Genomic DNA, 24,174 nt, shown 5'->3' on the forward strand with positions numbered 1-24,174 from the left:
ATTACGGTGACATGAAAAATGTTGAATTTAATTTCCCACCGGATCCGATTCTGCATAGCCATCTTCCAAGCTGCGATCAAGCTTCTCAAACTTTCGCCGGCAATACTTTTAAAGATCTTAAAACTTATTGAAAACATATCTCCCGGTTGATATTCACTTCAATCAGGAGTGGACCTATATTTTTTCTTTGCCCAAAGTTCTGGGCCTCCCTGGAAAATATCTAAGGCTCTAACTGCCGGGGTTCATCCACTCGCTCACACGGAGGCTTTACCTTTGCAGACGGTGATTTGTGCATCACCGTTGTCAAGGCTTTGATAGTCGCCACGGCCAGGGAGTCCAGTCGGCCCTGAAAGACCTGAAAAAGGCAATATGGCAGCCACATGTCAGAATCCATCCAAGTTTGATTCCAGTGTGGAGCCAAGGTACCGCCAGCATCCCCCAAATGTCACACACACCAGGAAAAAGCAACAGTCAGCGTAAGTGCTTGTGATGATGAAATAATGATGGAAAAAGTCGCAGTTTGTTTACATTAATCCCCATATGAGACCGAATAAACGATGGTTACCAACACACAGCATGCACATCACACCCAGGGGACACTTTCACACGGATACCTTGGTGCGTTGTCCATATTTGTGTGTGCATATTTGAGCGTATAAAACAAGTTTAGCGTTTCCCAATTCTCTGTGAGTGATTAAGCAGAGGCTGCTGTAGCCGTGATCCACCTCAAGGGTGTCCGGGTAATTTGTTACAAAAAAACAAACAAACAAAAAAAGACAAAAATAAAACAAAAAAAAACATACCCACCTGCCGGCTCAAAGACAACACACCTTCATAACACAACAACAACAAAAGCCACCTTTACACGGAATCCCACAAACGCTGATTATTTCGGCTGGATGTCCATTTGTTTCTAAAGGAGAGTTGGCATTATTGGAATCTAGCATAAAACTAAGTAAGTTATATAATAACAACGCTGCTCATGTAAACATTGCGTGTTTCCATATTCACTATGAATAAAAAATTTTTGTATATGAATGAATTGTGTGTATTTATTTATTTGTGCACTCGCGGACACTATATAAAGAATGTTTTCAACTGTCTTTCATCCATAAAGATGGCGGCTTGGATCCGTTGTGGGATTCGGCATGAAGGCGGCTGAACACACTCCCACACAGACAATAACCCAACCTGTAAAAAACACAAAAACCAAGCTGTGACAAACGAAACAAGAAGCAGATCACGTCTCCATCCAGCTCTGTCCTTATGCTACAACATGGCTGTTTGGTATAAAAATTAGCATTTAGATCGGCGTCTCGCAAACAGCAGCTAAGTTGACGTTTAGAGAACATCTTGGACTGGCTGGAGGGGGACTGTGTTGAGAAAAATAAAAGATAAATACAATAAATAAAAATGAAAAAAAAAAAAAAAAAAAAAAGGGAATCCTCAATGAGACGTCATCCACAAGTCCAGGCCACCTTAAAGTGCAGACACCATTCCGATGGAGCTCCAAAGAATCGGGGGGGGGGGGGGGTGGGATGTGGACGGGATTGAAAATGGAGGGAAGTAAAAGAAGAAAGATGTGACCGCCTCCGAGGTAAAGAGGTCACTCCACAGCGAGACGGCGGCACCGAAAAGAGCCGTTTGGTGTCTATCTACCATGTTTAGTTTTTTTTGAATGTTTAAAGTCCGCTGCCTCTTTATTCTCCGTGACCTTCGATTGCCTTTGATCTCCGTACTCGCGAGTCAACTGTTGTCTTTCATCCGCGACGGCTCGGGCTCACATTTGCACCCGTGACACAGGAGCAGAGCGCGTTACCTGGCAACCGTCCAAACAGGCCGCGTAATTGTGCTACACTTTGCACCTGCATCAGATTACAGGAGCTTCATGACAAAGGTACTTTGTGTGTGTGTGTGTGTGTGTGTGTGTGTGTGTGTGTGTGTGTGTGTGTGTGTGTGCGTGTGTGTGTGCGTGTGCGTGTGTGTGCTTCCACGTTATCCGGATCAATGGAGAGCTCATGCCGTTGAAAGATGCGTCTCCATGTCCAAAGTGAGTAGTTTGCATGCAGCAGATGGGGGGAGAGAGGGCCTGTGTTACGGTTCATGAGCAGGTTGCCAGGTGTGCCATGCAGGTGAGTGTTCAGTCCAAGGGTATTTTGCTTAATTGGCCACCTCCAGTGTATTTGAGCTACCGTATTGACCCGAATATAAGACAGGGTTTGTTTTTTTTCCTGGAAATACGGCTGGAAAAAGTGGCGTCGTCTTATATTCGGGGTCGAGACTTTTAAATGTCTATTCACGGTAGATTCATAAAAAATAAAAATCTGTGAGTTTCAATTTGTTTCTGCACATATACGGTAGGTATCCTACAACTGTGGAACAATGCCGACACACCGTCCTTCACCGATCCTCCACTCGCTCTCCATTACTGCCGTAGTTCACTGGGAATTTGGGAACTTGGGAAGTTGACTGAACTGGCAAGGCTAAAGCCCCCATCTACGCGTTGAGCTTCACAGGCTGCTTTAAGTCTTAAATGCCTATCATCATAAATGGCTATGCGTCAAAACCACTTCAGAATAACTCAACTTTTGAGATACAGAGCTACACAGCTATACAGCTTTATTTCCCTTATTTCACAGGAGCTAGGCTAGTGGATTCCCTCTGCAGCCATGCATTGAGCTAACACAGTTAGCATGCAGCCCACCACTATCTGGATGAACACACAAGGATGAAATTGGTATTTCACATTCTCATCTCATCTAATCTGGACATTCTCATCTGAATCTGGGGAAGATAGATAAAAAGAATGTTTCCCCAAAAACTAAAAACCTTAAACACAATAGGGGTCTTGCTGTGGAGTGCCCGTCTGGCTGTGTTGGGTGGTGGGGATAGCAGGAGGTGGGGATAGCAGGAGATGGGGTTGGGTGGGTGACAGGGTAAAGCATCACATTGGGGTTGGGTGGGGTTAGGTTGGATTGGTGGTGTTGGGGGGTGGGGTTGTTGTTCTCGGTGGTACCTGAGTGTTCCCCTCTGTCAGTAACCTGTTGTTGGCTATATCTTTCTGGTCCTTGTCTGCCGCCGTGCACCTAGCGTTAATCAGCTGACAAGCATACACGCGCACGCACGTATACACACGCACACGCAGACACACACACGCACACGCAAACCCACACACACACGCACACACGCAAACCCACACACACACACACACACACACACACACACACACACACACACACACACACACACACACACACACACACACACACACACAACAGGGGCACATAACAGGCATATAGGGGTGGAAATTACACATTGGAGGAGAAGACGTGAACGAGGGAGAGGAGATGGAGGTGCAGAGGTGTTGGAGGGGGTCAACGCAGGGACATTAGTTATAGAGTGGAGAGGGGGGCAATGAAATCTGGCAAGGGGAGAGGTGTGGGGTGGGTGGTGTGTGTGTGTGTGTGTGTGTGTGTGTGTGTGTGTGTGTGTGTATCTGTGTGTGTGGGGAGGTCAACAACCTGCACTGTGGCTATGCTAAGTAGCATTACCATGTTAATAACGCCATTATTGGAAGACTAGTACATTCAAAACTGGATCTATTTCTTATGCTTTCCCCTAACTTGCTGTGAATAAGTCCTAGATGGTTATAAGAGTATTTGTGTCTCAAAGGCATCATGGGAAAGAGACCTGGTGTTATTGTAATTGATTTTCCTTTACCTTGCTGTTTTGTAGAAGCCGCGTCAGATGCTCAAAACAGTTACTGTTGAGGAAGATGGCTTGGAGGACGGGTCTGTCCGAGCACAGGAACATGTCCCTGATAGTGTCTGTGAAAGAGAGGGAAAATAAAGGCAAAAATTAACCTACACCTAATTTTGTTAATTTTTTCCCCCCACAAATCCACCACCATCACCTCTGCAGTAACACACCCAAAGCATTATTCATCTCTCCCAGTAACATTGTAATAATTTATTTATTACAGTATTATGATGACAACATTTACAACTAACATATACTAACATACTTATTGTGGTCTAAGCATCATTATTGTGCATAATTTATTTTCAGTTTTTGACAATAAAGGTGCGCATGTCTTTTTGAATGCATCTCTAAATCCATAAAGGTGTAATTTCTAGAAACGAATCGCGGGCGTCGTAATTCTAAAGATTTACTGACTGCTATTACTGCTGTTTCCACCGATATCAACGTGATATCGTAGTTTATTTACAAGGACACCTTTTCGATGACCCGTAATTCCAAAATGCAACTCTTCCAAAATAAGATTTTGCACAGAGCTCATATCACCCAACACAGGGGTGGCCCGTCATGCCATGGCTGGTTAGACGTGTCGTCTGGTCCTGTGACCCGGGCAGGGAACTGAGCCTGGCCGGGTGTGCTCGGTGAGGGGCTCCCCATGTGGTCTCCTTCGGTGGGGCGGACTTCTGTCGCTGCACCGGGCTGCCTGGGTGCCTGTTCTTTGGCGCTCGTCGCTGGTGGGCTGGGCTGTGGGTGGGGGCCGTCTGCCACCCTCCTTTCTGTGGTCCCCACGTGCGGTGGGTAGGGGGCTTGTCAGAGGCCTGATGAGGGAGCATGGCGGGCTGCACTGTGCCAGTGGCTGGTCGCTGTGTCTTGAGTGCCTCCGGGTAAGAAGGATTGGGGGGCGCGCTGGGGCACGATCGGTCCGGGGTGGGATCTGTGTGGCCGCTGCACCCCTGCATTGATCTGGTTGTGCTCTCTCCCAGTTCCAGAACTCATACTCAGCACAGACACCACACAATAGGCCTAGGGTTTGCGGGACTGGCTGGGTACGAGCTATGTGGATAGGAATGTGGCGGGCGGCTCAATCTTGCCTGTCACGCTCCTGCCCCGACGTGTTCTTCGTCCGTCTCAAAATTGTATTAAATTCATATTAGCTTAGAACACATACCTTCGCACATAAATCTTACTCTGAACAGCACTTTACAAGTGAGTCGTGTTCGACTTCCTTGGAGGATTCCCTCCCCCACGCCACGCAATTGTAACTGCAATTGCAAACAGCACACATTGAGCCAAAGGGTTTTCCGGGGTGGCAGGGTGCTGGTGGGTTGGTGTGGGGGTCTGGTTGGCCGGGGGGCCGACAGGGGCGGGGGTTGGGGTCCTGGCAGCATGCGTCTGGTGCCAGGTGGTTTCCGGCATGCTGCCACCCGGCTGGGCGGCGGAGAGCACCGCCAAGTGCCTTCCGTGCCCCTTGGAGGCTACTTGCTGTCGTGGGTGTGGGTTGGGTACGGAGGCGGCTGTCGGCCAATCTTCCCGCTGTGTGGCTTCTCTGCAGCGGGTGCCCGGGTGTTGGAGGGCCCACATATCTGGCAGCCTGTGGGTCTCGGCGGCGGGGGGGAGGGGGTTACTTCCAGGTGTCCTGCACTGAGCACACTCGGCTACACGCCCGGGGCATGCGGCTGGATAGAGTGTTTGGCCGGTTGCAGTGGGGCAATCCTCGCCCTTGTGCGGTGCTGGTCGAGCGGGGTGTTGATCTGTCGCCGCGGGGCCTGGCTCCAGGCCCGCGGTCTGTGCGTGGCGTCCACGGCCCGGGTTCTGCGGCTGCATCTTGTGCCTGCACGTGGGGGTCGGGGGCCGGGTGTGGGTGTTGCTCCCCGGACTTCCGGCGTCTCTGGGGGGGTCTTCTGTGGCTGCAGGGCGGGGTGCTTGGGGCTTTCCTGCGGTCGTGGGGTGTCTATTCCGCTGCTTGGAGGTGCTACGATATAATACCGACCTCATACACCAGAACTAATTGGGACAAGTCCCGTACACTCACCAGTGGACGGACACACACACACACACACACACACACACACACACACACACACACACACACACACACACACACACACACACACACACACACACACACACACACACACACACACACACACACACACACACACACACCCCAGGAATCCTACCGAGCATGTGTATTTGCAGGGCCACAAAGCGGCTCTCCCAGCGATGGCCCAGCGGCAGGCCCCGTCCCTTGGCCAGCTGCTGGTTGTGCTGCTGAGTCGCCGTGGTGGCCGGGTCTGAGTTGAGCAGCTTGAAGTAGTTGTCGAGCACTGAGGCGATCTCCACCTGCCGCTGGTCAGAACTGGAGGCCAGCAGCCGCTGCACCACCTCCCGCAGGCAGCCCAGCGTCAGCACCGCCCGACGCTCCGGGGCCTCACTGTCCCAGTCCCCCGTCCCGGCCCCCAGGGAGCAGTCTGCCAGGACACGCATCAGAACCTCCATGGTGGCCGGGGAGATGGCCTGCAGAGCATTCCTCTGCCCAGGGGGAAGAGAAGGAAGGAAGAGGACAAGATAGAAAGAAAGACAAACAAAGAGAAATAGACAGGGAGCGATGAAAGAAAGAAAGATGGAAAGAGAGAATAGCATAAAGAAAGACAGACAGAAAGAAAAACAGAAAACATACAGAAAGAAAGAAAGAAAGATAGAAAGAAAGAAAGAAATACAGTAGGGAATGAAAGATAGAAAAATAGACGAGGACAAAGAAAGATGGACAGACAGGCAGAAAGAGAGAGAGAGAGAGAAAGAGAGACAAATGTACAGAAAGAAAGACAAGAAAAAAAGAGAGAGAAAGAAAAGAAAGAAAAAAAAAAAGAGAGAAATAAATTAGGTGAACGCAATTAGGCCAAAATGCTAATTTTAGTGGATTGTGATGGGATTTGACCCTCATCGTCTTCCTATTTATGATTTTACCTGTGATACTGTCACTCGGATAACATACAAAAAAAATGGAGCCACGAAATACAAATGTTCCAAAGCCGAACGTACCTTCTTAATACACACCAACCATGTGGACGTACATTACCGACTCTAAAAGTCTACTGCTATAGCTATGAACCATTACTCTGTAAGAAAAATATGTATCCAATTATCATCTGTTCACTACTTTTCAGTTGTAATATGGAGAAATAAACCTTTTTATGATTAGATTTAATTAGTTTCAACTAATTGTCATTGCACAGAGTACAAGTACTGAGGCAACAAAATGCATTTCTCTGCATTTTACCATCCTAGTAACTGACATATCTAGTGTTATGGTATAATAATAAGAAAAAATATACATCTAAAATATTATTTACGGACACATCAGGCTTCTCAAGGCTTTTGGATTATTAACCCCTTCAGTGGTGGTTGTACAAATTAAAAGCTTCTAACCTACAGTCAGCCACTCATTGCATATGACTTGAAGGCTTATTTTTACTGTGATCTCCTCTTGTTCAGAGTCCGTTGTCTTCTCTTTACACAGTAATAAGAGATATGCTTTTACGCACGCACGCACGCACACACACACACTTTATATTTAGCTGACAGGGAATCAATAGGGATCCAGGGAGGATCCGTGTCACCTACCCCATGTCTAGAAGAGCTTCTGTGTCACAACTCAGTCGGGTTGATACTAGTGATTTTGTACTGTGATGATATTAAAGGATAGGTTCTCTATTTTTTAACCCAGGCCTTATTACAATGTTGGTTCCGTTTTAGAAAAGGAGATTCAATGCTTTTGTTGTGAGTCTTGCAAAGTTTTCCTCATTGGACTGCATTGAAGCACAGTGAGAAGCTGCCGAGTGGTACGTTTCTCTTACTACCATAAATATACATAGAAATGAGGGGAACCAACATTTTAATGACGCCTGGGTTGAAAAACAGAGAACCTACCCTGTAAAATTTCATGACGTGATAGGATGATGATTATCAACATACCATATGAGGTCTGAAATATTTGAAGTTTGACTTGAAAGCTCCAGCTTCGGTCTGACAGCCAGGAAATTTGACATATTGTGATGAAGAAGTCTTCCATCATCCACCTCATTTGCAAAATGCGCATCCAGTCAGAATTGGTCCGAAAGCGTACTTATGACCATCATAAAGTCCATTGTTTATGTTGGACAAGGCTTATTCGTCTTTTATTCTTTATGAAAAATCAATGACATTAGTGCCAAAATCTCCGCCCAGTCTGCATGTTTCAGGGAACCCTCGTTGGCATTTTTTTTCCCTTCCAGAAATACTTCTGTCACAAATAAAAGTAAGAAAAACATTTTCAGAAAAGCTTTGAGACTGAGGCCCAATGACCAACCCTGTGACCTGACCGGTCAAACACCCGTCCCCACTCCCACGGGCCTCACCTGTCCTCCTGCCACGATGGCTCCAAACAGGTGCAGCAGGCAGCATTTCAGGCTGTCCTTCAGGTGCTCGCTCTCCTGGAAGCACTCTGACACACACACACACACAAACACACACACACACACACGCAGACACACGCACGATCAGTGATACTCAACCCACAGCTGATTTATGACTACTTGCGGCTCTTTGAAGTGTTATTTAAAATCAAATTTAAAAAAAAGTGAAAGAGTATTTAAATAATTTTTGACTGAGACACTGTCCGCGGAATTCAAAACTGAATTTCCCACACATCATCCCATGATGGCTGCGAGAGAGCACGCATCTATACAGATCTGTTTCCTGGTAGTGATCAATGATCTGTTAACTGAGTGCTCATCGGCTGATCGCCAGGTTTTCACTGGCAGTTATATTGTTAATTATTTGTATCTAATTATATTATTACCGTATATAAGTAATGATCTGGAGCCGCAACTTATCACCACAACCCCAAACGCACCCTGCAAGACCACTGTGTCCAAATCCTCCATCGGCATCCACGGTACAAGCACCACAACAGCCTCCATGCAATAAATAAATAGAAAAAAAAACCAAAAACTTTTATATCAATCCACGGATTTTATTTACGCCATTTAACTTAATTTAAGTGTGATATTCCAAAGAACACAGCATCTACCGCAGCAGCCGCAGCAGACATGCACAGTAGAGTCGGCTCGTCGCTTTCTCTATGTAACTTCCAGTTTGCCGTCTACCTGTATACATTTGTACATAATTTGTGTATAATAATACATAATACATTTGTGGTTGCAATGGTAATAAAAACATGGTAATAATGATATGGTGATGAAAATAATAATAAATTGCAATTATTGCAAACATCATGCTTTTCATTCCTTAACATATTACTAGTAGTCTTATTTTTAAATGCATAATGGTTTAATGGAGGGAAGGGACGTTTCAGAGATTTGGCTCTTGGAAAATATTTTTTGTTAATGTGGCTCCTGAGCTGGGAAAGGTTGAGTACCACTGCACTAGAACTACAGTATGAGGGTGTTATTTGCAGTGCAAACAATGGCATAGCCACATAACAACCAGACAAAAAACCTTTACACACAGACAATAAGAACTGAGACAAGCTGAAACATGGGTCTTACAAAACATGTGAAAGCATGTGAAAACACACACGCGAACACACACACTACTCGCGCATGCGTGCACTACGCGCGCCTGTGTGTGTGTGTGTGTGTGTGCGGGCGTTGCTTGTGTACGCACGCCAGTGTAGCACGTGTACACGTACACGTGCACAACGCCCGCATGCCTACAGGCACACAACGCCCGCGTGCGTATACACACTACACCTGCGTACGTACACACGCTACACCTGCGTACACGCGCTACGCCGGCGTGCGTGCGTGCGTGCGTGCGTACACACACACACACACACACACACACACACACACACACACACACACACACACACACACACACACACACACACACACACACACACACACACACACACACACACACACACACACACACACACACACACACACACACACACACACCATTGAAACGGTCTCAGTGTACTTCACCGTGTTCGAAACTGATCCCCAGCTCTGAATCGATCAGAGTGGAGAGCCGCTTCCTGCCTCTCTCACTCTCCGCTCAGAGCTGTTTTGGATTTGTTATTGATTATTTGTAATCTTCATTGTGTAAAGGCGTTCATGTATTGCGTGTAAAAAAATATATCACTGATGTTTTCCTTTTCGTTGTTGTGACTTTATGTGTTCTTCTAACCCTCATTGTAAAGTTATTGTCTGAATCAGCTGCGACCACAGAAATTGAATTTCTTTCATATGGAATTTATTTGTATGGAAAATTAAAAACTTAAAACGTAAACCTAAGTGGAGCGCGCACACATCGGGCCCGGTGCTTTGGCAGCATGGAGCAGAGACGCTCCTGTGGTTCGGAGGCTGGCTTGTCAAAAGTCAATAACTTCTGTTTTTGGATTCTAAATCGTATATGAAATGATCGAATGATTCACGGATATTCCTGCCTATGTATGCGCCAATGTCCGCAGTGGAAAAGAGGTATCAGAGAACTGGAGTGGAGTTTTTATTTATATCTCCTCCAGACAGCGGTGTGCGGGTGTGCAGTGTGTGTGCGCTGGTTCCCAACTCCTGTGCCAGTTTTCCCATGTTTATATTTTCGATCTATTTATTTTCGCTTATTTTGCCTCTCCGGTGAATTTGGGAGCACCGCCAAGCGCCTTCCCATGCTGCGCTGCGTCAGAGGCTTTACCATGTGTTTTTCTCTTTTAATATAAACTTTTTATTAATTTAATATACAGAAAATGAAGGGGGGAAAAATGTATACTGTGAAATACTGTATACCGCTGTATTTTGGTAGGTACCGTATCGAACTGTGAAATTTCACATCCCTCGTGTGAATAAACAGAAGGCGGCTAAAAACAGATATCCCACAGACAGTAGCTGTCAGATCGCTCGAGTGGGCCTTGGGGATGTTATCTCTGGTGCTGATACCGCATCAACCACACACACACACACACACACACACACACACACACACACACACACACACACACACACACACACACACACACACACACACACACACACACACACACACACACACACACACACACACACACACACACACACAGGATTGCTTTGTTTTTAAATGCCCGCCAGTATCTGTGAAGAGCCTTGACAGCAACCAGCAACTAGGCTCTATCAGCCCATCTCCACTGCTGGGGAACAGAGTGAGAACACAAAGGCGGAGGGAGAGGGAGAGAATTAAGCGCTGCATTAATATTGGAATCAATTCTCCACTGTAGCCGTGAGGTTAGGGGTTCTCTCGCACACCAAAACTTTAACAACAACAACAAAACAACCAATTGAAATCATGCACGTAGAGTTCTGCAATCCAATCCTACAAGTGCACACAAAAACTACAACCAACGCCTGTAGGGCTGAATTAGGACAAATACCACTACTGATCAAAAATCTAAAAAAGATTAATTACCGGTAAACAAAGGGGCGACTCTGCCGGTGTGACCAGAACAAGGTAGGCAGAGTTGCACTTCCTGACAGAGTGCACAAACCTCCAAACAATCAGAACCAAATATTTCAACAAATTAAAAAAAAAAAAAAAAAAACACCCCCAGTTCGGCCACATCACTGATCAAAACAAGATGCCGATGCTATTGGGAGAGCTGCAGACCCCAGCCCCCAAACCGCTGCGGGGTACACTGTCTTCCGGTGGCACTTGGCCCATGCATACGTAGGTACGTATAAGACATGTACAAATGCATATGTATGTACAGTATATAAGTATACAATATACAAACTATGTTTACAATATTCAAACTTTGTTTGTTTACTTATGGTCATGCAAATAAAGCTCACTGAAGTTTGAGAGAGAGAGAGAGAGAGAGAGAGGAGAGAAAAAAGAGGAGAGAAGAGAGAGAGAGAGATAAATTATGTAAAAAAAAAATTATAATAATACAATTTTATATATATATATATATATATATATATATATATATATATATATATATATATATATATATATATATATATATATTCAAAATGAAGTTTATTACAAAAAGGGGCAAGCCATTATATTAAAGTCCCTGTAAAGTCAATTCCGAGATTTGTTTCTTAACATATCGTCGCCTTCCTAAAATAATGGCATAAGTCATTTTTTGACAAAAGTGATTTTTTTGGCCTAAATCATCTCCTCATGATGGTGGCCACCTCTGGTAAAATCGCCTTCCTCCTCAGTATGTCAATAATCATCTATTTTCATAATCTTTATGAATGAAATAATTTATAAATATAATTTGTTTGGTTCAGTTTTTTGTGTTTTCTGAAAAACCTGAAAAAATGACTTATGCCATTATTTTAGGAAGGTGACTATATTAAACATGTTACAAAGTAATTGATGAAAACATGTGAAAAGACTCAACATTGTAGTATTGAATTGTGGAGTTAGACGCATAAGCGTCAGTGGTTTTCCCGCTCAATCAAGGATGACTACAGCCTACACCAGTTTGCGATCTAGCTATGGTGCCTTCTTCCCCCAAATGCATCTTCCCTGGATGCCAGGATGTACATAACAGCTCAGTCTCCGGATTCACATTTCAGTTCCGTTCCGTTCCGTTCAGAGCGCTGCTGGACCGCGGGGCACTGTGAGTCCCACCTGACAGCTCCACAGCTGTTCCGGCTGGCTCCCCGGGAGCGCACGGCGCTGGGGGAGCCACCACGCTCCCCGCAACAAACATCCCATTTCCTCATGTTTTATTTGTAACTTCAGAACAAAATCACAACACTGAAAATCTTGGGTTTGTGTATGTATGTTAGTGGTATTTGACACTTCAGAGAAGCTGCACCTCTCCCGCGATCGGGTGTGATTTTTGGCCTTCAGCTAACACACCGTCTCGGAGGGAAGTGCCTTATTTTCTCCACAATTTTGAAACCTCATTTTTTATACACTTGGCATTTATTATTATTATTTTTTTAATCATTCAAACTTGGCTGGGTGGTTAATCACACATTTTTCTGAGGTGTGACAGACTCAGAAGAGATATTTATCGTTGCTTTACAGGGATTTTAAAAGGTCAAATTTATTACATTTTGGCAAGTTATTACAAAATGAGGCATTATTACATAACACAGAGAGACAAGTGAGATGGAGGAAAGGATGGATGGGGGGGGTTTACAGAGAGATGGACTCACGGTAGAAGAAGGGAATGAACTCGACGGTGAGCACAGCCGCCTTGAACTTCTGTCTGCTCCTCTCCACCGTGCCCACATGCTCCCTGGAGGGAAGACACATTTATTGGACGCAAGGTTTTTTTTACAGGTTCCCCGCCATCTTGCTGTTTATATATATCCAAAGTCCTGCTGCCGTATTGTTACACTACACTTACACTTGTGCTAGTCCTGAGTAGGCTGCAGTGATGTTTGTAAGGACTTATGTCTGGACTAATTTTTACGACTTGACTCATTTTTCTCAGTTTTCTTGAAATGGCACAATTACAGCCATGAGTTTCCACTTTGACTGACACTGTTTTGTAGTTTCAGCCTCACTGGTCTCGAGTCGGTCTCACCACCTTAAAGACTTTGACTCAGACTCGCTAAGATGAGATAAGATACCGGACTGTGGCTGTGCTAATTCTGTGTGAATTATAAGACGGTTCTCTGTGAATCCCGTCTGTCTCTGTGTGAGTAAGGATATAATAATCTCTGTGCGGGTTGAAAATAATAATATAATGTTAGTGTTTTATACTGGTACAAGTGACAAAATGAAGAGGAACATATCAAACGTTGCATCCACCTCCATCATGCTTCAATAATTAGTGTATATTTTTTGGCACGTGTTTTTTTTTTTTAAGTAATGTATGCAGCCTTCACAGTTAAACGCTCCTGAGAGAAAATAAAGCTTGAATTGAATGAGTTTCCATTGCACAGAAGCTGTTTTTATGTTCATTTAATTGAGTGAATTGAGTTTCTTTAAGTTTCACCGTGGGTTGACTTACCCACAGCAGCGATGCCTCCAGTTGCGGTAGGGGTCATAGAGGCTCTCGCAGAAGGCCAGCGCGTGACGGACAAACTCCTCAGCCTGCGTCTGGTCCGCCATCTCCTTCTCTTTGGTCTTGCTTTTCAGCTGCAAAATCCGGACGTGGACAGACAGAAAAAGGTCAAGGCGGAAGAGATTACACAATATGATTATCGCTTCATGGACTTGTGTTATTAACACTATTTTTCAATCTCTGAATAATGTCTCTATTGCAAATTAAGGGTTGGATGTGAAGCTTGACCAACGTTGTTTGGTTGTATTTGATTTATTTATAGGTTTCTTTGTGTGCTAATAATGTGACTCGATAAGACAACAAATAAGAGTAGGAGGAGCCAGGGTAAAGTGGGATTGAGCCAAACCTGCTGGATGTAGAGGGTTGTCATGGTGATGACGTGGTTGATGTAAGAGCAGGTACCGATCTCCTCCACATTGGACAGGTTCCTGTTAGAATGAACGGTAACGCAGGAGTGATAATTTAGCTCACACTGGAGTCAGACAGTCATTATAGTAAAATATTGCAAAAATCGGGCTTTACAGGTTTTATTGGCTCTTCAGCGCTTCTGCAAATCCGCTCTTTTGGCTACATCTGGACTAATGTAAGAGACTAGAAACAGGAAGTTGCACCGCTTCCTACTAGCAACTTGTTGGAGCTAACGTTTTTCTTTGGATGTACTGCAGCAATTACAAAATGCAGTTTTATTTATTTGTATTTTCTTTATTTATTTTTAACCTGTGCTGTCAGCATGCTGGGCATACAACACAGACTATTTGTGTGGCATTGCATCTAGGACAGTTAGTCTGCAAGTGGAGTTCAACTTCTCAACTTGCAATGCAACTCTTTATTAATTCTTTAATCGTCAAGAACTGCTGCAATAACTCTGTCCTGTTGACGACCTGTGGGATTTCAAGAGCACAATTTTGTTACACAGAACCACCACCAACCCCCCTTTTGGATGAACTATTTTACCCTGTTTGGGTCTATACACAACTAATCACAACTCCGAGAGGAGGAGAATCACCACGGGTGAAACAAATAAACATAGAAACAAGAGGTTATTTGTCACATCGGACGATAACATGGATTGAAAAACAGTTACTCAGGTTCAGGAAAACTGGAACAACAATTGGTCACGTGGCCTCTTCCTGTCATAGTTATGGCAGTAAATGAGGGTGCTGGGGTGTGTTCAAAGCAGGTGTTGGTGTTGGGGTGTGTGTGTGTGTGTGTGTGTGTGTGTGTGTGTGTGTGTGTGTGTGTGTGTGTGTGTGTGTGTGTGTGTGTGTGTGTGTGTGTGTGTGTGTGAGAGAGAGAAGTGTCCACCGGTGAGTGTACGGGACTTATCCCAATTGGTTCTGGTGTATAAGGTCAGAATTATGTCGTGGTGCCTCCAAGCAGTGGAAAGGGCCCCGAAGCCCCCCCCACCCCGAGCTCCGCAGCTGCATAGACACCCCATGACTGCAGGAAAGTCTCGAGCACCCCACCCCGCAGCCACAGAAGACCCCGTGGGATTCCAGAGAAGCTGGAATCCCACGGAGCAACCCCCCCACATGGCCGAGAGCCCAGAGCGCCCATCCACATAGCAGAGTGTCCTCAGTGCACAACACACCCCCCTGCGCTCCACCACCCCTGGCAGCCGGGGCACACTCTGCAGAGAAGCCGCGCAGCGGGAGCAAAGGCCGACAGACACCCCTTGCACCCCAACCCACACCCACAACAGCAAGCTGCTGCCCAGGGGCCCCGAAAGGCAACCGGCGGCGCACTCCGCAGCCCAGCCAGGTTGCAGCACACCACAAACCACTAGGCGCAAGCCGCCAGGACACGCCACGACAGGGGGCCCACCCGGCCTCCCCCCAGCCAACAAGGCCCCCACACCAACCCATCAACGAACCGCCACCCCAGAAAACCCCAGTGCTCAAGGTGTGCTGTTGGCAATTGTAGTTTAAATTGCAGGGTGTTGGGGTGCGAGTCCTCCAAGCAACTCAAACCCGAATCACTTGCACCTCTCCTGCCCCGCAGACCCAGGTCTGGTGGAGTGTTGTTCAGAGTAGGATTGGTGTGCGGGGGATTACAATTTTGGGACGGATAAAAGCACGTCGGTGCACGAGTGTGACAGGCAAGATTCCAGCCGCCCGACACATTCCCACCCACATAGGTCGCACCCCACCCATCCCACAAGCCTATTGTGTGGTGTATGTACTGAGTATAAATTTGGCACTGGAAGAGATAGGCGAAGCGCAACCAGATCAACGCAGGGGCGCAGCAGGCCAGGGAGCGGGCCACGCGCCCAACCACCCCCGGACCCGACCGTGCCATAGCCTGCCCACCTTCCGTATCGCATGCACCCAACCAGCCACGAGCGCAGAGCGGCCCACCGTGCGCCTCCGCCGTGCCGGGCAGCTTGGCGTCCCCATCAGTGCCCTGGTCAGCCCCCGACCGCCGAGCATGCGGACCAAGAACAGAGGGCGGCAGACGGCCCCCCCACCCACAGCCTGTCCCCCCAGCGGCGAGCGCCTCACGCACCGAGAGGACAGGTAACCCGAGTCCGCCCCCCACCGAAGGAGGCCACATGGTGAGCCCCAGCGCCGAGTGAGCCCCGCGTCAATATGCAGTTTTATATAAAATGTGATTTTACAGTTTCCTCAAAAATACATGTGTAACTATAATGTCAGTTTACTGTTTCTCGAAAAGAAGATTTAACATGTTTTTTAAGGCTTAAGCACAGTGAGAAGTTGCAGCAGACTGGCACGTTCCTCAACAGTTGCTCAGTAGCAAAGTCCTCCTTTAAGTGAAGCAAAATGAGGCTACAAACAAAATTTTTTATAGCAGTTATGGTTATTTCATGTTATTTTCATTTTTTTTTTTTACTTGGAACAATGCTTTGCACTCCAAGGACCGGATCCAACACATCAATCCACTGTGAAAAAATGACTGCAATATTTTTTAATTTTACCATGTTCAGACGTCTTCGATGACAAATGCACAACAACCAAACAACCGATGCACGTAACAACTACAGATTCTGTCAGACAAATTATTGTATTACAACATTTAGACAGACAGACAGACAACAACTTTCTCACAATTTTCATCTGTACATCAAATATTGAGGCTCTTATTTTGGGATGTGTGTGTATGTGGGTGTGTGTGTGTGTACAAACCTGCAGATGACAATGAGGAACTTAAGCAGCAGCGATGCCAATGCCTGCTGCTGGGGCTCCAGGCCGTCCGGGGCTTTCTGGACGCACTGGAGCAGCTGCTGCCGCAGGACCTGCAGGATGTTGTCCGGGAGGAGGGACAGAGCTGGGGGCACCTCGTCCGGCCTGGGGGGGGGGGGGGGGGTCAAAGGTCGATGAGGTGTTTCAATTAACAATAAAACAATTTATATGAGCTTAAAGTACAGATTTCAAGCTTCGATTTGAGGGTATTTACATGAAAAATGGTTTCATAACATTAGAAAAACAACCCATTTTGTGCAAAGTCCCCTTTTTTCCAGTTAACCAAAATGTGTTGGGACAGATTACTATTATGTTCAAATTAGGTACCTTTTTTTATTTGATTGGATTATCTTTTGTATGAAGTAACCACACTTTTATTATCTTACCATTGAGTTTCAGTGGATCTCGATGGGAATTCAGCTGTAAAATACTTAAATACACGAAGGGATACATGGCTGGCTAAATGAGTCCAAGTGAATAAGAAGTAAAGGTAGAAAGGAAGCCATTTGGAAACCACAATCAAGCCAGAAATGCAGATGATACGGATGAAAAATTGAAAGAGTAATTTCTCCTTCGTAATTTCCTCACTGACTTTAGAAAGACAACTGGGTCAAAAGAGGCTTTGACTGAAATAATCCATTCATGACTCCGGGAGTGCTTTCAGAGTATCTAGATGAATACAGAAATTTCCGCTTACAAAAGTAATAAGAATTTGACTTTGAAGACCTATAGCTGATGGAGACGCTGTAAGATCATTAATTACCATGTGGGCTTTTTTTGCAATTCGCTTCATTGAATTTTGTTTTAAAGCAAAGGGAATTGTTTGAATTGCCTGATAAAGAATAAAATACTTTGTACATCTCACAGGAATAGGCCAGGGGCTCAACAACAATGGACGGTTACTGCTACTTTGTACTGTTGTATCAAAGTGAACTGATATCATGTATCATGAAACATTCTGTCATTTATTTATGGATGATTCCTTTCTTTTTCAATTTTCTGCTGGGACGCAGTCTTGCCAAATCAGAGTGATGCCGCTCTGTGGGGAAGCAGAACAGATGTGGCTTCTGGTGAGGCGATGGAGGGGGGTCATTACCCCAAGATATAGTCAGATAGAGAGCTAAATAGATAGACAGATACATGAAGAAAGATCAAGGGGAAAAAATGGGCTGGCAAAGAGATAGGAAATGTGGAGGAAGGAGTCCAGATGGTAAGATAGACAAGCATCACACACACACACACACACACACACACACACACACACACACACACACACACACACACACACACACACACACACACACACACACACACACACACACACACACACACACACACACTCTCTGTGGCACAGCATCAACTGACTGATGGTTGTGTGATCACAAATTACCAAAAAACCATGGAGCCGACAAGGGGACCACTCCCTGCTGTAAAGTATGGCACTACTACTGCTGAGTAAGGGTGTCACGATCGATTTGCGATTTGAAAATCGATCAAAACGAGCGTCTGCTTTCGAACTTCGAATTCACAACCGGGTTCGCGATTCCCCCCTGTATTTTTGTGGGTAATATTGTCAGACATGGTCGCCAAATTGGAGCGGGCAAACTCTGCCAGTAAACAAATGCAGTGTACGCTGGGCGGTGCAGTCCCGACTATTCTGGCTCCAAACCGACCTCCATGAAATTTGGTTTGGAGCTGCGGTGGGGTCCGCTGCGCTGCATCCCTCTGCTATTTAACCACATGTACAAAGTAGGGATGTTAATTGGTGTGTTACAACTAACTGTCTCTGTATTCTCTGTGTCAACAGAAAAAAAAAAAAAAAAAAAAAAAAATTGTAATGGCCTTATGTGACGGGTCTCACAAAACCCCGCAGCGTAGAGAAAGTGATGAATGACCCCATGAATTCGAATGAAAAATCCCAACTTGGCTGGCGCGTGTGATGGCTCAGGCGCACCACCACCTCCGCCTGGTACATCTGGGATATATTTACCCATTTACATATTTATATTTACATTTATTATATATTTATTGCCTTGTTTATTTTTTTCGCATGTTTTGTTTTAAATTGAAAATCGAATCGTGAACTATAAGACGACATTTAACTATATCGTAGTAATATTGCTACAACCAAAGTCGACAGACAGTATGGAGTCTCGTATCACACTGCTGATATTATATTGACATATCACCTGATTCGCCACTGCTCGGGGTTTCACAATTCTCCGAATCCACAATTCGATTTGACTTTCAATTTTAAGGAGCAACAACGAGTGAAAATGTCTTGCACTTTGGGTGTCATTGTGCTCAAATACAATGTCCATCAAGATTCAAGATTTCTTAAATCTTGATGGACGTTGTGTTTGAGCACAATGACACCCAAAATAGATTGATTCTGATCAAACTAGGACTTTTCTTGACCTCGGGTCACCCGGATCAGGTGAAATTGCAGCTATGCCCAGTTTTTGCAGAGCCACTGTTCCAGGTACTCTAAGGGTTAGGGAACCAGAGCAGTTTCATCGTTCTTTGTCAACAACCTGTTAAAAGGAATGTACTTGAGGGGACGGATTTTTAATTTTCTTTTTTTTAATTTGGATGTTACCTCGAAGGCAGTTTCTCGAAGTCCACGTCCAGGCATCTCTCGTAGGAGCCGATGAAGATCTCCAGCCACAGCTTCAGGTAGTCCGGATCCCTCTAAGGAGAGGGAGGGCGAGACAGACGGACCATGATTAGCATTCTTTAGAGAGTAAAAGTAAAGGTTTCCAACAGTAACTGTGTTCTGCAATTTATTTATTTTCTAAACCTATTTTGAAGCAGCGTCCGATTTTAAATATAAGAAAATTGGAACAAAATAGGAAAAATATTTTAAAAAGAAAGAAAAGGGAACCTTTAGGAACTGGTTTCAAACTCAACGTATTCTATCATTCATTAACAAATCTAATTTGTTCGGAAACAATGCTAAACTCGACATTAGCATGTGGCGCTCCGCCAGCCGGAACCTGTAATTCAATGCCGGTTATCTGGTTTGTGTAAATTTTTACAATCTGGTTTGTCTTAAAACACTGAGACAACAATGGCCTGGCAGGCCATTAGAAGACCAGTCAAGGCCCTTTCTTTCTTCCTCCCTTCCACCACCCCTCTCCTTCCGTGTCCAACCATTGTGTTGAAAAAGTACATCTTAAACTGAAAATGGTCGGTAGCCCCCGTGACTCATCCAAGAGAAGTCTCTGTGTGTGTGTGTGTGTGTGTGTGTGTGTGTGTGTGTGTGTGTGTGTGTGTGTGTGTGTATAAAATGTCTTATCAGTTTAGGGCGTGGAACATCAATTATGCACCTGCTGGCGTAACAAACCAGTTTGGCCATATTGTAAGCCGAGCAAAAACGGAGCCAGCGGCAACTGGGACGACACAAGTGACAGCTAAAGGAAACAAGGCTTAAATGTCTGGATAATATTTTTTTCCAACAAACATAAAATTCCATATCAGACGGTACACTGAAATGGGTAGCTATTCGCATTATGTATAAAATGTAAATATGTAGAATTGTATTGTGAGCTCCTCACCAATACCCACCAACCTTCGGGGCTAATAACACTTCTAACATACTGACCACACACTGGTCAGTAGAAAAGGAACTTATAAAACAAAAAACATGTCAATATTTTTTTGGTATCCAAGTTCTTGTAGAGCAGTGGTCTCAAACTCCACAACCTGGAGCCACTAGCCAGGTTGTCTTCTTGTTGTCTTCTCTTTATGAACTTCCCTTAAAGTCTATCTAATCTAATTCTGTTTAACATTGTGAAAACAGTTGGTCGATTTGTGCGGATTGATTAAAAAATAACAATGTGCGGGCCAGTTTTATCAATATATTTAGCGGGCCACATTAAACTGTCTGTAGTTTGAGCCCCTGTTGTGGAGTTATGTCTCCTCTCGGTGACATAACGTCGTGGTCAGCTGGCTAGCTTCACTTCTTTCATGTACTGTATTCTAACTGGGAGAAAGCTGGGGATGGGATTGGGGTCATCCCCCACGCATAGTGATGTCACTGGAACTATCACAGCTCATCTATTTCTTTATTTATCATTATGTTGTTGTGATTACTGTATGGTAAAGCAAATCGGCCCTCGGGGACATTTAAGATTTACTACTACACGACCTTGTTGGTTATCACCGCAGAGAGGCGACATGCGAGCTGACAGATTCAAAAATGATAATAATAACTTTAGCCTCGTGATAATCTAGGCCTGTCGTCTTTCTGATGCGAATACCAAATTTCATTTAAAAGCCAGTTACAAATTTCCTCTGTATATCTGGGGATGAGGGGATGAGATACTGCTCCAGCTGCTGCCAAACGCTGCTACTGCTGTCTGCATGTCAGGAGGAAAAAAAGCTGCACTCTGGAATTCCAAGTGAGGTCATCCCAACAATCCTGTGACTCCTGTTTGCCTGTGTGTGTGTGTATATATAGGGTGGGTTGCTCTGGTGAGAACATGGTGTGTGTCCTGCTGCGCGTTTACTTTCCTGAGGTGACTTCACTCCCATGAGCCGGTGACTATTACAAACCCGGTTCAAGGTTTATTTGGGGCCAATGTGTTATGGAACCAGCAGCGGTGAAACCAAAGAATCAAATATGCAGCTGATGAAATTCGTAGGAAAAACAATTACATCTTAATCACAGGCTAGAAATACTTGGACAAAATTGCGATACTTTAGTGAATTGGTTTCTTCCTACAATCCTTCTCGTGCATAGTCAAGTCATTGACATGGAGAGAGAGAGACATATAGAGAGATATACTGTATTTAGAGACACAGAGGATGAGACAAAAATTGTCTTTCGCAAGTCATTGAGCCTTAGGGTGGAAGTGGCCCAACTGCTTGCTGAGTCTAAGTCTGTGTGTGTGTGTGTGTGTGTATATACACGCCCCACAGAATGCCCCTATTTAACAGAACCAGTCTCAGAGCACAGATGCCCATTGAGGGTTTTAGTCTGCGGTGGGCAGGGAGGGCACATCCTGTCCTGTCCACAGGGAGCTGCTTATTCTATGACACACACACACACACACACACACACACACACACACACACACACACACACACACACACACACACACACACACACACACACACACACACACACACACACACACACACACACACACACACACACACACACCTTTCTGCCAACATGCGTGTTTGGACCCTCCTTTCTTAATAGCACGTTCGGATAACTCTGACGTTCTCATTTTTTTGTTTTGAACTCTGCGACATGCCTTCCCTATCCTGGCTCGACCATCTCCCGGCGGCTCCACATCCGCCTGAACTATCCGGTTTTGAGCGGAAATCCTTGGAGCGAGGGAGGTCACGGCGGAGGTCATCGCTGGTCGATTGAAACGGCGAAGCGGCTCTCAAGTGTCAGGTCACCTCCAAGCAGGTGAACCGTGCTGACGTACGGATCTATATGCGATTGGAATATCTTGGCATGAAATTTCATGGTACCAAAACGTGACAATATCAAAAAGCTAGGGAAATGCTTACAAGGCGCCATCGTCGCCACCACCCGCAGACAGACATTGCGGTCTGGATGGACCGGTTGGGTGGTGAACCAACCGGCTGAACCAGTTAGACACAGCTGGAGATCGCACAGAGCCACTGTAGACCACGCAGGCCCCACGATCATTACTCAGCCTTTTAAAAGACGACTTCCTGGACGTGATGTCATTGTCATTGATGTGTGTTAGTGTGTCTGTGTGGAGATGTCAGGGAGGCGTATTTATAGACGACAGTGAGAGGCACATTAACCACGCAGAGCAGGCAAAGATATAGAATCTCTCAATGACATCACTGTTATTTTAGAAATATTCATAGCAGAGAGAAAAAAAACAGAGAGAGAGGGAGAGAGAGAGAGAGAGAGGCAGAGAGTTTCTGTCTCTTTCTCTCCCCTCTCTTCCGCCAATTTCATGACATCCAACCGCCAGCACTCATAAAGGCAGGGTTGTGTTTTTTTTTTGTTTTTTTTTCGAGAATCTTGATCAACTGTGTCATTCCTCTGAAACCCAATCGAGCCAGCCGCTCAGTGGGAATGGGCGAGGCTTATGGAGGATACGAATAAAATAGAAACGGGCCAGAATAACGATGTGCTAATCCGAACCAGAAAAGTCCTGGTTTTGCAGACAATGAAAAGTGGTGAGGATTTGTCCCCAAATGAAACGGAGACAATGCATTAAGCGCTCAACCCCCTCATCTACCCCTAAAGCCAGCTAAGGTAGGATTCACACAAACGGCAACTGTTACAGCTGGGTATTGAAGCCAATGTGGAAGTGCTTTAGACTGCAGCTCTGCATAGGCTGCTTGACAATGCAACCAGAAAACATCAGACTGAATGAAAGAAATAGAATTCAACTTTTTTTTTTTGAAACACATAACCATTCATCCATCCATCTGCGTTTATTTACTGTGAAGAGCCACTTCAAGTGAGTTGGGGTTTGCCAGGTATGAACTGCAATGTCTCACTCAGATCATTACCCTCGACAAAGCTCAGCTGACTGTACTGGCAACCCTACAACACCAATGCATTGAGTTTTACAGGCGGCTGCACAGCTGGTAATCACTGCACCCAGCGGATGGAGGAATGGCCGTCAAATCATTCAGAATGTTAGCTGCAATTATAAGAACTAAGATCTAATTTTATGCTTTCATTTTTAATTGTCATAAAGACGCAAGATGTATCACGTGTTTTCCATAAATTCAGAAACTCAAAAAAAAAATCAATTTTCAGTACTTCACTTCAACATCACCTTCCCACATTACAGCAGCACACTTTAACCACGATGTGTTGCTATCCACGGAATCAGTAAGTTAACATCAACTCCAGTTGGTAGAAAATCTCCTTTAAATAGCAATATGACGTGGACAGAGTTCTATGTAGCGATCAGATGCTCTAGCACAGTCAGAGTTCCCGTTATCCGGTAATTACCGTTTTTTGACCGGGAAAATCTGTTGAGGTCCGACATATTTAAATCTCTCCAGTCATAATGTCCGGTGAAAATAATTACTACTAAGCAAAATTTTAATTTGTGCTGGATGATAAAACGATAACGATAATTATCACAATATTTATTTTCCACTGTGTCGAAATAAAATAGACCCGATCATATTTAAAAAGTCTGCAGATCTGTTCATTTCTGCGTTCGGCAAGTTGCAACTGAA

At 45.1% G+C, this 24,174-nt stretch overlaps 1 protein-coding gene across 1 annotated transcript in view; it reads right to left on the minus strand.

Moving 5' to 3' along the window:
• The window catches only part of nbeal1 (neurobeachin-like 1), a 66,625-nt gene that overhangs the window by 37,728 nt on the left and 4,723 nt on the right, over nt 1-24,174 (minus strand). The window contains exons 2-11 of the mRNA XM_079996809.1: nt 19,574-19,665; nt 16,918-17,079; nt 14,121-14,202; nt 13,721-13,848; nt 12,918-13,000; nt 8,157-8,242; nt 5,940-6,291; nt 3,721-3,827; nt 3,017-3,100; nt 272-355 (exon numbers count right to left, since the gene is read on the minus strand). Of these exons, the coding sequence (XP_079852935.1) occupies nt 272-355; nt 3,017-3,100; nt 3,721-3,827; nt 5,940-6,291; nt 8,157-8,242; nt 12,918-13,000; nt 13,721-13,848; nt 14,121-14,202; nt 16,918-17,079; nt 19,574-19,665 (1,260 nt within the window). The remainder of the gene's footprint in view (nt 1-271; nt 356-3,016; nt 3,101-3,720; nt 3,828-5,939; nt 6,292-8,156; nt 8,243-12,917; nt 13,001-13,720; nt 13,849-14,120; nt 14,203-16,917; nt 17,080-19,573; nt 19,666-24,174) is intronic.

Source organism: Zeus faber (assembly GCF_960531495.2).
Source record: "Zeus faber genome assembly, chromosome: 2".
Classification (NCBI taxonomy): Eukaryota; Metazoa; Chordata; class Actinopteri; order Zeiformes; family Zeidae; genus Zeus; species Zeus faber.